This window comes from Pteropus vampyrus, unplaced genomic scaffold (genome assembly GCF_000151845.1).
Source record: "Pteropus vampyrus isolate Shadow unplaced genomic scaffold, Pvam_2.0 Scaffold242, whole genome shotgun sequence".
Classification (NCBI taxonomy): Eukaryota; Metazoa; Chordata; class Mammalia; order Chiroptera; family Pteropodidae; genus Pteropus; species Pteropus vampyrus.
The window spans coordinates 1,488,126-1,502,632 of record NW_011889023.1 but is presented as its reverse complement, the minus strand read 5'-3'; the positions used below and the strand labels follow the sequence as shown (position 1 = coordinate 1,502,632).

At 35.8% G+C, this 14,507-nt stretch overlaps 1 protein-coding gene across 22 annotated transcripts in view; it reads right to left on the bottom strand.

The window, feature by feature from the left end:
* MED12L (mediator complex subunit 12 like) overlaps nt 1-14,507 on the bottom strand; it is a 317,720-nt gene that overhangs the window by 8,389 nt on the left and 294,824 nt on the right. For 11 of the 22 annotated variants that reach the window (XM_023519944.1, XM_023519946.1, XM_023519960.1 and 8 more), the window contains 4 exons: nt 14,113-14,342; nt 12,314-12,484; nt 9,531-9,611; nt 4,035-4,083 (listed from right to left, as the gene is read on the bottom strand). In XM_023519944.1, coding sequence (XP_023375712.1) covers nt 4,035-4,083; nt 9,531-9,611; nt 12,314-12,484; nt 14,113-14,342 — 531 coding nt within the window. Of the gene's footprint in view, nt 1-2,213; nt 2,425-4,034; nt 4,084-9,530; nt 9,612-12,313; nt 12,485-14,112; nt 14,343-14,507 lie in introns of those variants that run through there. The other 11 variants (XM_023519950.1, XM_023519955.1, XM_023519963.1 and 8 more) reach the window with 8 other exon arrangements.

Below are 14,507 nucleotides of genomic sequence, written 5' to 3'. Positions count from 1 at the left end.
TTGCCATTTTTTTCTATTGCCCAAATCAAGAGAGAAAAAGAAAACAAAAATCCATTTTTCATTGATTTGAAAATGTTGATAAAATAATGAAGTGGTTTTCCTATTCAGTAGTTTCTGCTTATTTGGAAATATTACTCTATTTAACACAAACTAATATGGTTCTATATGCTAGGCAGTGTTTTAGACATTATATGTATACTTTAGCCCATTTAACCCTGATGTGGTAATACCCATCCTCAACGTCTTATATAAAATCCTGTGGCAGATGTGTTTTGGAATTCAGTAATACACATATAACTTACTATGAAACATTCACAATATTTCACAGACTGATCAAGGTCTAAGACAGTACTCCATAATTGAATATTTTAAATTTCTGCAGCAAAACACATGAATAGTGATGTCAAGGAAAATAAATTAAAAGAGCTTCATGTCCATTCAGGTCGGGTTTAGCTGTTCAATGAGTTATAAATAACAGGTGTTTGAATTTGGGAAGTGAACATAAAGAGCTATTATTCTCACTTTACAGATTGAGGAAACTGAGGTTAGTCACTTAGTTCACGATCCCTGTAAGCACTGGGGCTGGAATTCAGACTAAACTTTCTGGGTCCAGAGCTGATGACCTTAAATATAATCTAGTGCTAGACTTAATTGGAAATATTAGCTTCCAAATATTATTTATAAATAATCATAAATTCTAAATGGTTGACTGCAAAGATGTCTAATCTTATCAGCTGATTAAGGTACGGAATACAAAAACACGACATTTATTTTTTCATTCAACAAATACTTAGCTGCCCTCTTTACGTTCATTTAAAGTCTGCTTCAAATAGAGTAATTTGTAGAATGAAGCACTATAGTGATCTCCTCAGATTCTATATTTTGAGGAGCCAAGGCAGTAATTAGCTATCTGGGAAGCTAGTGTGCATGTGGGGGCAGGGGGACTCGTGTACAGGTACATTTGTGGGTCTGTATGTATGCTGGGGAATGGTGGGTGGTCTGCCAAGTGGCCTTATGAGACAGTAGCCCCAGGGGCACCCTAAGACTCTACTGGCATATCTATAAGGTCAAAAACCATTTTCATAATAATACTTAGAAATTATTTGCTTTTTCTACTAGTTTAATGCAGTTTTTAGTCTACATATGTATGATATTGCAACAAAGCGAACATCTTTTTAACTCAGACACTAAAGAATTTTTCAAAATGTAAAACGATGTCATTCTTCTAATTTTTATTTTGAAATATATACCTACTTTTCATAAAGTTATTTCTGTTAATATGTAATGAGTTGTAGAATTACCAAATATTGTTAATATTTGTTTTAATTTCTAATACAGTAAATATTGACAGACACACAAAAGCTCTCCAGGTCCACAATTTTTTGAATGTGAAGGGTTCTGAGGCCATGAAATTTAAGACCAACTTCCTTAGGCTGACCAGGAGGAAGTGGTGGGATGGATCCACCATCTACAGTCTTCTTAGTTGTAGTGTTTTACTACATCTGTTTCTCTCAAGACCACCTGATATTAATTTTAACTTGCTTAATTTGCATATGAATATGAGCAGGTAAGGGACCCCATGTGCAATTTCCCTGGGCCCTGGAATACCTACTGCCAGAGAAAGAAAGGGTGTCACCAACCCCCTCAACAGAAATCTCTCGCTACTGAGCATTTCAAATCAAGTCACTGAACTGCTCCTGCAAAAAACTAAACCTTGTTATGTAGCTGAGGAAGCAAACAACCATCAGGGAAAGTTGTAAGGGTCATCCTCCTAGGTCAGACATCCTGAATTAGAATTTGTGGGGTGAATGTGCTAAAAATCTGTATTTCTAAATGGTTCCCCAGGTGGTCTGATGCTTGGCTAGATTTTGGAGTCATCCCTGTAGTCAGCTGGAACTTTTAAGTTACCAAAACATGTTAATAAATAGGTCATTTGAGGCTTAGCAGAGGTCCTAAAAATCACAATCTATGTATGTTTAATTTCCCCTGCTTAAATGAAGAGGGAAAGGTTTCTCTGGACTCTATCCATCCAGGAGATGATCATGGCCTCTCTCCCTTCTGTGCCTGTACAGATATTAATCCTCCTTCTGGAATACCCTTCTTCCTCTTTATCCTTCCCTGCACTCTCTTAAAAAATAACCCAGCCTTCAAAAATCAGCTCAAGTTGTCACCCACTCCCTTAGGCATTTAAAGAGTGAATCTCTGCTCTTGTATCCTTTGCACTGTGTAGATGCCTTTATTATTAAACATGGTGAAACATGACAATTGCTTCTCTCTCTAGCATTCTGTATTTTGAGCTTCTTTGGGGCAGGAGCTGTGCCTGGCTCCTTCTGCAACCACAAGACAGAGCACAGAGCTTGACAGTATCAGTCAGGTGTAACAGGCCAACAAGGCGTAGCCACTCTCCAGTAAACATGTTCTCTGCTGAAGTAAAAAAAAAAATACATTAAAATGTATTTTGATGTATTCCAACTGATCCCTAAATGTCTGTTCTGACAACACATATTTATTCAAGAACATTAATTTTTTTCTGCTCAATCATTACTAAGGGAAAAATACATCACTAAGTAGTAAAAATTTCTACTTAAATAAATGTCATTGAATCTTTTTTTGTCTCTCTTGACTTCTTTGGGCTTGTCCTTTCAGAGCAGAAGCAGACACCGACTCATCATACTCAGCAGCACGGTTGATTCAGTTAGTGATGGACCTAGCTGGTTTAGGGCGTCTTGTCTTCTTAAACTATGTTTTTCTTTATTTATGGATAACGTGTGGAAGTTTTTTCCTTAATTGCTGTGACATTCAACAGATCACTCAACAATACTTATCCAGATCAAGGCACTTTTCTGGGTTCAGGGACACAAGAGTGAGTAAAACACTGTGCCTGCCTCCTGGCAGCTGGGAGGTTGTTGCTAGAGCAAACCAACTACTGGTGAGATCACTACTGAGCACCTGGACACAAATACACTTGCAGGTTGGTACCCTCAGAGACCAGCAGCCGATGGACTTCAGAGTAGTTAGTATGCATTTATTTGCAAGTTAAGAAACAATTTGCATGCACTCATATTTTTTCAATCTGCATACCATCAGTTTAGTGAAAAAAATATATATCAAATGCATCTGTCCTGTGAACAAAAATCTCCCAAAAATATCTTCCCTGACTTCCTTTTATAAACGTTACATCGCCTTTATCTTCAAAAAGAAAAAATAAAATCCAAATTTGTGCAAAGAAAGGCAACGTGGCACGATAAATTTCCCTGGACCTAATTTCTTGCATTTGAAAAGGAGAATAATATTATCTGGCTACTTTTAAATTCCAGAAGCACTCCGAAAATTTTTTCAATTTCTTTGAAGGGAACATAAGATTTTTGAGGAAGATTATACAGCAATTTTACATGTGATTATTGACTAAAAGTTAATGCAATAGTTTAAATAACTATTGCTGCCATTATGCATATTTTTATAAGACATGTATTCAATGTAATATGACACTGACACAAAGATGAGCCAATTTAAAAAGCCAACATTTTAAAGTTTTTGGTTAGCACACAACTAGGAGAGCCTGAGTTTAAGATGAAAAAAAAATGACAAAGCAGGATGGGGTAAACAGTATTTTCTTAAAAGTGGGAAGCAGCTTTAAAGGAAACCACAGTCTGTTAATATATTTAACTAAGAGTTAATTTAACTGTCATAATTCATAAGATTTAAAAGTATCTTTCAAGTCAAGAACTATAATTTAGGCCGAAACTAGAGAGGTCAAATATAATTTTTCAGCAAGGGCATCTAGTCTTCCTTTCCAGATGCTCTTCTTTCACAGAAAAGTGACTTAAGTAAACAAATGACGACACAGGCGTTGATATAAGCCAACATGAGTTTTTCTTACACTTTCTTGTAAGCTTTGTAAACATGAGTTTTTCTTACACTTTCTTGCTCTTTTCAGAGAAAATTGTTTTTTGATGGGCTTTTTGAAAAAGCGCCCAATTTCTGTTCCAAGTTAGTTTTGACTACTAGATACACTTTTTATAGGAGTGACCAACCTGCCTGCGTAGGAGTTGATGATCACTGTCCCACATGTCCCAGCTGCTCCTGTCAACAGGGGGAAAGACTGACAAGTGAATAGTCAGAAAGCAGTGAATCGGACCCCACTGCCTTTCATGGCCCACCGTATGCAACCTCTCCCATCAAGGCTTCCCAAGCTTCTCACACTATTCTTGACCTCTGTTATGGGTGTAATTATGCTCCTCCCAAAAGATATGGTGGCATCCTAATGCCCAGCACCTCGGAATGTGACGTTATTTGGAGATAGGGTCTTTACAGAAATCATCAAGTTAAAGTGAGGTCATTAGGGTGGGACCTGATCCAATGTGACCGGTATCCTTATTAAAAAAAAGGGAAATTTGAACATAAACACACATATAGTGAGTGCACGATGAAAAGATGAAGGCAGAGATCAGCGTGATGTTTCTGTGAGCCAAGAAATGCCAAAGACTGCCAGCAAATCACCAGAAGCTAGGGGAAAGGCACTGAACAGATTTCTCTCTCAATACCCTCAGAAGGAACCAACTCTGCTGACACCCTGATCTGCTGTTTAAGCCACCCAGTGAGTGGTACTTTGTTACAGCAACTTTAGCAAACTAATACAACCTTTGTAGCTCTTCTACTCTTTTCCATTGGTAGTTCTGTTCTTCATATTTGGCACTTCATTTGTGTCTACATAGGCTCTGGCAGAGTGCTGGTCTCCACTGCACATACTGAATAAGCGCTTGCTGAATTAAATTGTTAAAGTCATCAGATAGATAGTGGCAGGGTAAGTCACGGGGAGGGTGGTGGCTGTGTTACCACTACCGCTTCTCCCCTGAAACTGTATGAATCAGAACTGGAAATGAGTCAGAGCTGGCTTCTCTCCATCAGCTGGCTTAGCTTACTGCTTTGTTTCTAGCAAGGAAAGAAACAAAGAACGAAGAGCACTGGCCAGTAACAAGAACTGGATCTGCTGGAGATGTTTATAATAAAAATAAATAAATATATTAGATGAATATAATAAAACTTAGTGGGATAAGGAACAATACCAAAAGATAAAAAGAAATATAAAATTTTTCTTAATATTGCTGAGGTTTTGTGCGATTGCTGTTCTAAAGATATACAACTAAAGTTAACTTTTTTGCTATACTTCTACTTTCTTTTATTGTGAGAAGACCCAAAAAAGAGGAATAGAACAAGTATCAAAATATCCTTAGAAGTACTATTTTTGAAATTAGGAACAATCTACATGTTCAACAGTAGGTAGGGCGGTTAAGCAAATAATAGCAGAGCAACACAATGGAGTGACTTTACAGCTACCGAAAATTATAAACATGTGACTACATTAATAAACTTAAAAGTATATGTAAACATGTGTGCTAAATAAAACCATGCTTTAAAAAAACTAATAACAATAATGTAAAAACCAAGATCACTGACCATTCTTTTAACTTCTAATTCTAAAATTATCTGAAATCTACCACTCTAAGTGATATTTTAAATTTCCTAGACCATCTTAAGACTTATGCCATGTACAATATTTCTGCCTTGGCAAAAATAATTGCTGCCTAGGTTGCAATACAGTGCTCTAAATATCAAAATAAGACATTGTGCTTCTCAAGGTAGCTTTTAAAGAGACTTCAGCTTAAAAAAAAAAAAAAGAAAAAAAAAGCCGTAAAAAGCCTACTGTAGATTTTATAGATCTATTGAGATTGTTGAAATGGAATTTTTTGTTTCTCTGGAATTCTCTCCCATGAATACAATAGGGAAAATCTGACACAACTGCTCAATCCCTGGGATAAAAATATTTTAAGATAGTGAGTGAAATATGAACTAGTGCATTAGAAAACTTCAATATTGTCTTAGAAGACAATGCTGAATAAATCTGACATATTCTTCACACATAATAAATGTATTAAATATTTATAAAACTATGAGATGAGTAGAAAGATGTTAAATTCCCTTAATATTAGGTATATTTCAATTCTAGTGAAACATGGGGATAGAGTCTCCTTTAAATTCTGCATAACCTTATCCTCTGCTTCAAATTATAATTGAGAAGTTTAAAGACAAATCCTGCCCCAGCCTTATAAATTTAACTTTGTGAAAGAATCAAATGTTTCTTTTTTTATCTCACCCAAAATAACTATTATATTTCAGGCACTTGATATTAATATTCATCTGTGGTTATATAGCACGATTCTTCCTAAAAAAAAATTTAAAAAAAAACCCTTGATTTTATACCTTTAATATTTTATATATTTCCCACATATTACATTACAAACTAACTAAAGTCATGGTTAATAATCGGTGGATGAAAAGCCAAAGAGAAAGATTATGAAGATACTGTTAATGTCTGCTTAACTGCAGATGTCAACCCTATTCAAGTTTTTTTGTTAAAATTATTAACTATTTTATAAGGACGTGTGCCTACAAGTTAAAGTCAACATTTTAAAAAAAGTAAAACTCACGCAGTCTTATTTGGCAGTCATACATTTGTGTGATTAAACAGATATTTTAAATACAAAAAAAACCAGATTAAATATAAATAAATTTAAATATGTAGGTTAAATGTACATACAGATTTTATTTGTGAGCCACATATATGTGCATATTTCATATGTAAGATATTTACTTACGTATATGAATCAAAAGTTAAAAAAGCTAAAAATTATATTATACTATTATACACTCAAAAGTAATAAAAGCAGTCCTACATTAACTGTGTTTTTTTTGTTAAAGTAGGTATAATATAACTATTTCCTTATTAGTAACAACTAACCAAAGAAGTTATGATTCTCAAATTAATGAGTTCCTTATAATTGTTAGTCAAGTGTTCATTTATAAATTTGCATTAAATCTCTGAAAAGGTACAATTATATTACAGTTAATTCCCCCAGTTCCTTAAATAATCTGTGCTGCTAACATGAGCATTACAGCATAAGAAGTGTTTGTTTTAAATTAGAAAGAAAAAAAGGCTAAAAATTTGCCAGATCAACATCAAATATTCCAAATAGTCAACATGACAAAATTTGTGTTTCTTAGCTTTCTGTCAAAATACTGCCAGAATGTTTTGTTGTACGCAGAAATCAGAAAAAGAAGGACAACCTTAAGCTTTTTTTTGCTGCCTCATATACTAATAAACCTAGTAGAAAGTGAATTATTAAATTGCCAAATTTAACCTAATTGAAGCCATATACAACTCCAGAATACTGGGTAAAGTTTAGTCTTCTCGGTAGCTGCACATTTTAAAATCAAAGAGTCAAATGTTAGGCTTCATATTTAAAACACAACTTAGGAATAGACAGACAAATGAGAAAGAAGGGAAAGCTCTTTCCTAAAATAAAATACCAACTGCTAATGCAGGAAAAAATTAGAGTTGCAAAACATCATTTTCCCCCTACCACAGTAAAAGCAGACTTAGGCAAGAATAACTTAATATACGCTAACAGTAGTGGGTGAAGTCTAAGAAGTAAACGGACAATTAGATTATATCAAACATTCCCATGAGTTATTTATTAATTACAAAAGGAAAATCAATAACTGTTAACAAATCCATCAGATCACCTAAATGCAGCAATTAAAATAATATCATCAATAATGTATATCCTAATGTAATACACTGAGAAAGACTCATCACCTGCCCAAATTCATAAACTGAATCTAATTCAGAGGAAATGCCAGACAAATCAAATTAAGCAACATTCAACAAAATCCTAGACACCTGAAAAATATCAATGTCATGAAGACCAAAGGGGGAAAAAAAAGGCTGCAGAATTGTTCAAGATTAAAGGGGAGTAACATACATGGAAGCTAAATACAAAATGTGATCCTAGCCCAAGAAAAAACCTACAATAAAGGACAATATTGATACAACTGGCACAATTTGCAAAAGATGTATAGATTGTAGTATTCCATTAATATTACCAATTTCCTGATTTTTAATAATTGTACCAAGTTTCTGTAAGAGAATATCCTGTTCTCGCAAAAACAAACTGAACTATTTGGAGTAAAGGGGCATGAGTCTGCAACTTACTCAAGTGTACAGATCAAAAAAATAATGTGTGTGTGTACGTATTTATAGAGAGAATAATAAAGTAAATGTGGCAAATGTTAATAATTAGTGAATCTGGGTGAAGTGTTGATGGCAATTCTTTGTATTATTCTTGCAACTCTTCTCATAGTTTGAAAGTATTTCAAAATAAAAAGTTATATCTTGTTCTTAGAAGAGACGTTAGAGTCAGCTAGCAGTTTCCCATCCAAAGGATTCTCTTTCACATTTTTAAGTAAGTCAGCCAATCCCTGCTAATATACCTCTGATTATAAAGAAGGTAGGCAGCCTGTGAATGTTTATATATTGCCTCTATTTGAAAAACATTTTGAAGGTGCATTATAGTAATGTCACAAACACATTAAAAAAAAAAAATCAGAGCTAAAAAACTAGATCCATGATACAGAAGAATTTCTTTGAAAATGGAGACCAAACTAGCCAAGGCAGAGGCTTGTCCAATGTACCTAATGTCTCATTCCAGCTGACCAGGTTCCCTTACCAGTCCTATTTGGGCATTTTCAGTCCTTTACCACCTACCTCTACTCTGATTCCTCCTAATGCACTACAGCCATGGCCATGTCGTTCCTTCTTTACTACAAGTTGTGAAACCAACCACATTTCAAATCTTGTCCTGAAAAGAGACTACACTAGAGCTTCCCCAAGTGTAAGACGTGTACAGTAGCCCGCTCATCTTGGGTAGTTCTCATGTACACCACACATGGTGTGGAGTTACCTTTACAGTAAGTGTTTATTTTTACAGATATTTCCAATATGTAGCAAGTGATGTAACCACTGATGATAGTGATAAAATGTTCCTTCTTAGAATACATTCATTTAAGTCAACAGAAAAAGAGGCAGTTTAAAAAAAAATAGTAAAAAAGCAGAGATATGGTGCCTGCAAAAGTAAAGGCTGTTCTAAATTACTGAAGTTTACAAAATATTCACTGATGCTCTGCATACAACATTTCAAATTTTGATTTACGAAGCTAGAGAAGTAAACTATATAATTATGAATTACATGAAAATTTCTGCAGCAAATAACTAACTGAAATTGGTATTCCTCTTAACATCAGAAAAGAATACTTTAGAAAGCACTTTCATGCTTTTTTGAGATTACAGTAAAAATTCAAAGTAAATAATCTTTAAACATAGATATATAGTAAATTATAATTTTAGCATTGTTTAGACAAAAATCTTAGCGTCTGAATATAAACATTGTAGTCCATAAAGAGGTCAGAAAAAAATTTGGAGGAAAAATGATAATATCTAAAATCAAAATATTTATTTATACTTTTCTATGAAAACAAATACAGTGACTACAATAACACAATTGTACTCTGATAAAGTTCTAGGGAAAATTGCTAGGCTATTTCAACTTTTAACAATCTTACGGGACATGAAAAATGCAACCAGACTTTAAAGAAAATACCCACGTATTTGATTCCAAAGCACCGGGCCTTACCAAAGGCTGCTGGGGCTGCATCGCTTGGAGACTAAGGGTCTGACTCTGGGGCTGTGAGGACTGCTGGGGGGGCTGCTGCATCTAGAAAGAAAGAGAAAGGATTATACATTTAAATTTAGGGTTTATTACTATCATTCCAATCTCCTCCCTATATATACCTTTTATTTAATTTTTTTTTTGCACCTGCTTCCTCTATCATTGCCTTGTCAAACACTGTTCATCTTTCAAGGGCAAGACCTAGATCTGCTCCTCCATGAAGCCTTCTTGGACCACTTCAACCTCAAGGATCACTTCCTCAGTAGTGATCACTGTCAGTGTTCACTGTCTACACCATCTTACACCGTCTTGGGGACATCCCCTGTACTTACTGTTTTAACTCCTTTCATGTCATTTGCCCTTTCATATATTTTATCCTATCGTATACTAACAGGTTAGACGAGGACTGCTCAGTAGTTGTCTTTTCATTCCCTATGACATCTGGAGGAACTCTTGAAGATTAGTTGATTTTTTTTTAAAGAAAGATGAAGATGAAAATGAAGGAGGAGAAGGAAGAGAAGAGTTGTTTTTGAAGAACTCTCGAAGATTAAATTTTTTTAAAGGAAGCTGTAGATGTGGAAAGTTCTGGCATAAGCTACCAGCATAAAAACATAAATTGTATCTGTGACAAAGTTGTCTCAGATACATACATCTTGGTAAAATATTACCAAGTCACAGAAGAAACACACAGAAAGAAGAAAAAAGTTTCCTCCACCCAAACACTCATCTTGATGATGACCGTGCCAGACTCTTTTTCAGCCTTTGCATTTTCCAACTTGGTTTGTATACTATCCCCCAATTTACATGTCTTCTTTAGGCAAGGTAATAAATAGCTATTGGCAGATGGCATTTCTCACTAAGTGACAACACTCTTGGATATGGAATCTAAGCAGATATCTGGGCAGGGAGAGCCTCAACACAAACAATGCAAGTTGGGCCAGAAACACAGTGATTACAATAATGAAGCCAATTCTCCATTCGGCTCTGTGAACTCTTCCATGAAAAATCAACCCAGTTTCATAATTATTAATTTTTCCCTCCAGAGACATAGTCAATTACCAAAAAAGGAAGTATAATTCTGATGTAAAAGCAAATCACTTTTCTTTAGCTTCAGGGAATATATTTGTAATAAAAAAATCATCAGAAGAACATACGTTGAGGTAAAAAGTACACTTTAACCAAAAAGGAAGGTTTTCAAAATCTGCAACCTTAAAAAACACCAATATAAGACAGAAAGTAGTAAATGAAAAAATAATATAATAATTTTCCTCAGTGATTTGAAATGTAAACTTTAAAACAGAGTAAAATATAAATAGCAGTTCTACAGAGTTCTGAAACATATCCTCAGAACTTGGAAAAAAATTATTTTGAGAAATATTACATGAGTATTATATTAATAGTCATATTAATGATAATATTAATCATAATATTAACAAATGAGTTTTACTTGCACATTCTTATTTAATTCTCATTACACATTTAAGGAGTAGGTACTATAATGATTTCCATTTTACTTATGAGAATTAGAGGGTTTCTTACCATGTTGGAGGTAACATCTACACAATGAGTGGGATTGGACACTGGTAGGCCATATTCCCCCCAAACCAATTAATATATGTTATTAATTTTGTGATACAACTTTTTTCACATTTTAACAAGTAAAATCTAGGATACAACTAATGGCACCTTACAACTAATGGCATCTTAAAATTGTGAAGCCTAGTTTTAGGGGATTCATGTTGGCTTTTGCCTATCCCCTGGGGACACTGCCAATGGGGAATTTTTGGTTCACACTGAATTCATACCTCAAACCCACTTGAGCTTGTGGTTAATATTCTCAGTGGAGGAATTTTTTTCTTCTCTCCATTCAGTGTCTGGTTGAGACATGCATGTTCCTTTGCTGTCCCTTTCTGTATGGCAGGTTTATTTCTCATTGACCTCACTCCAAGAGAACAGCTCTTGGGTACCCAAAGTCTACTAGAATCCCATTTTTGGTGCTTCCCCCACCCTTTCTTAGCAATACATAAAATGACAGTGCATCTCAAGTTGGACTGTTGGTATGATTAGAGTCCACTGTTCAGACTCATCAGGCAATCTCCAATCTAATAACAGGACAAGCTTGTGAATAATGAAGACAATGGAACAGGTAAACATAATATAGCCTGCATTTCTTAAACAAGGAAGTCAGAAGCAAGAATGTGCCCAGGGGAGGAACGCTTTATTTAGGAGACTCAAATATTTATATCAAATAATTGAAGGATAACTCTCTGGATTCTAACAGAGTCAAGATGAAATCTCCCTTTGAAATAGTCTATCTATGTAATGCCAACTTCACAGCCTAATCAGACCAGAGGTGTGACAGAAACTTTTTTGGATTAAAAAAAATCTAGGAATCTGATAAAAGCTCTGGACTTTTTTTTCCTTAAGCACATAAAAGAAATTCTGCATTCAAATTGCTTGGCCTCTAGTTAAACAATGACTGGGTAAGCTGAAGCTTATGCTATTAAAATAAAGGCATCCAGCTACCCTCTTGAACCTTAGTGAAAGGGGAAGGACACTGAGAAACGTGCTCTCCTGCCTGTGACCTGGTAGAGCACAGAAAAGAAGACCCTTGCCAAGTTGGAACTAAATGACCCCAATTTAGCTTCTAGTATCAAATACAATGGGTTCCCTGGCACTTGGCAATTAAAGTCTGAAGTGTTTGTTATTTCTCATGATCACTGAGACCCAGAACGCACTGCCCTCACCTCCAGCACCATACCTGGAGGAGCCTCTGCTGCTGTCGCACCTGCGTCTGTCTGGGCCTCATCGGGTCCTGGGGCAGGGGCGCCGAGGGAAGGTTCGGGTGTGCAGAGGTCAGCACCGCATCGATTCCACCGCCCATCAGAGGGCTCTGCTGGAGGGACTGATGATTCAGTCTGGTGAAGAATAACACAGCTCATTTCGGGCCCAGGCATACCATCATCCTTTTAATCAGTGGCACTAGCGCATCACACACATTCACAGAGAAAAGATTGTGTTCAATGATTTCTTGAACAATTCGAATGCAATAAAGACCGGTGGTTAAGATAACCTAAATTCTCAGGGGTAGATAGGATCACTTGAAAAAGGGCAACAGGCATGCTTACTACTTAAGGTGAAACTGAAATCATGTATAAATTACTTTCTAAAAAATGTTTTAATAATTTTTAATAATAAGTGATAATAACTGAGCATTTACTCTGAAGTAGGCACTATGGTAAAAGTTGAAATGTGTTCTTTCATTTACTCCTCACAGCAGCCTTTTGATGCCAGCAGTTTTGCTATCCCCACTTTAAAAATGAGAAAACAGACAACTAGAGAAATAACTTATCAGAGTTATTCAGGCAGCAAATGGCACAGGTAGCATTTAAATCCAGAACTTCCGCACTCTAAAGTTCAAGTGTTTAGGCAATACACTATGCTGCAACTTATTAGAAAGATAATAAATATAATGTATGTTTTCCAAATTTAGTTATTTCCCCAAACGTGCTACCATCAACCTTGTCAACTTTCTAAACAATGTGCAGCCATTGATGATAATACAAGAAATTAAGTTGCCCTGCTATCCACTATTGTACAAAATTTTGCACAAGACTTAATTCTTCTAAATCAATGCTATCCAACAGAACTTACTATGGTGACTGAAATGTTTCGCATCTGTGCCTTCCAATAAGACAGTCACGGCCCATCAGGACCAGCTACATAATTTTGGGGTGTCAGTGCAAAACAAAACTGCAGGGCTTCCTGATCAAAATTAGTAAGAATTTCAAGAGGGTAACAACAGAGCATTAAATCAAGTGTGGGGCCCTTCGACAATGAACTGGGTGACTGCCCTAGTTACAAAACTTCACAGCTGGCCCTGCTTATTACATGTGGCTACTGAACACCTGAAATGTGACCAGTATAATTGAGAAACTAAGTTTTTAATATAATTTTAATTAGTCTAAACTTAAATAGCCACATGTAGATTGTAGCTACTATAATGGGCAGTGCAATTATACACTATGTCTAAGGGACCTGATTTAAACAAAAACTGAAATAAAAAAGCACCCTCCTGATTCTGCTTTGTGAACCATCTCTGAACTGGAAAAGGAAGAAACTAAGATTTAACAACTCTTTTGGGCACCATGCACGAGTATTGAAAATTGCAGATTTTATGGCTCTGATCAACATATTCTAGTAAGGTACTGCTAACAATATTCAACATTTTTTTTTAATCTTAGATACATTTAGCCAAAAAGCCTTTATTGAAAGAGGGGGAAAGAAAGAACACTGGAGCTAATATAGTGGTATCTTCTAAAAATATTACACTCACACTATGCAAGATGTGAATCAAACTATAGGAGCCTTGAATGAAATGAAAAAGATAGGTCATTACTTATTCTGAATTTCTATCTAGGTGCTCCTAAAAATGAGATGAAAGAATGCAAATAACATGCAAATATACAAGTTCATAAAAACAATATAAAGCACCATGCCCTAGAAGCATGTCTACTATTGCAATCACTATTTCTAGCTGTGTCACCTCTGAGAACCAGTCAGAGGCTGCAGGTATGGTGACGCCTGCTGCTGTACATAGCCACTTGGCTGCTGCTGCATCTGTCGGAGTCTTTCCATTAGCGCCGGGTTGGAATGTGCAGATGGATAGGTCCTGGAGTTATAGCTGGGAGAGAGAACCACACTGCCAGCCTGCTGTTGTGGCGTCTGCTGCAAAGACATCTGTGTTCCGTACATCGTATAGCCCTGAGGCATGGTCTGTAGGCAGGCATAGGGACCAAAGTCAGTGTTTCAAAAAGAACCCAGGAGTAGCCCCCTGAAATTCACTGTCTGCCGATGTTCTTATGACTCAGAATATGAGGACGACTACCATGGAGGCAGAGAGGCTAGCCATAAAGCTACAGAATGAACTAGTTATATAAC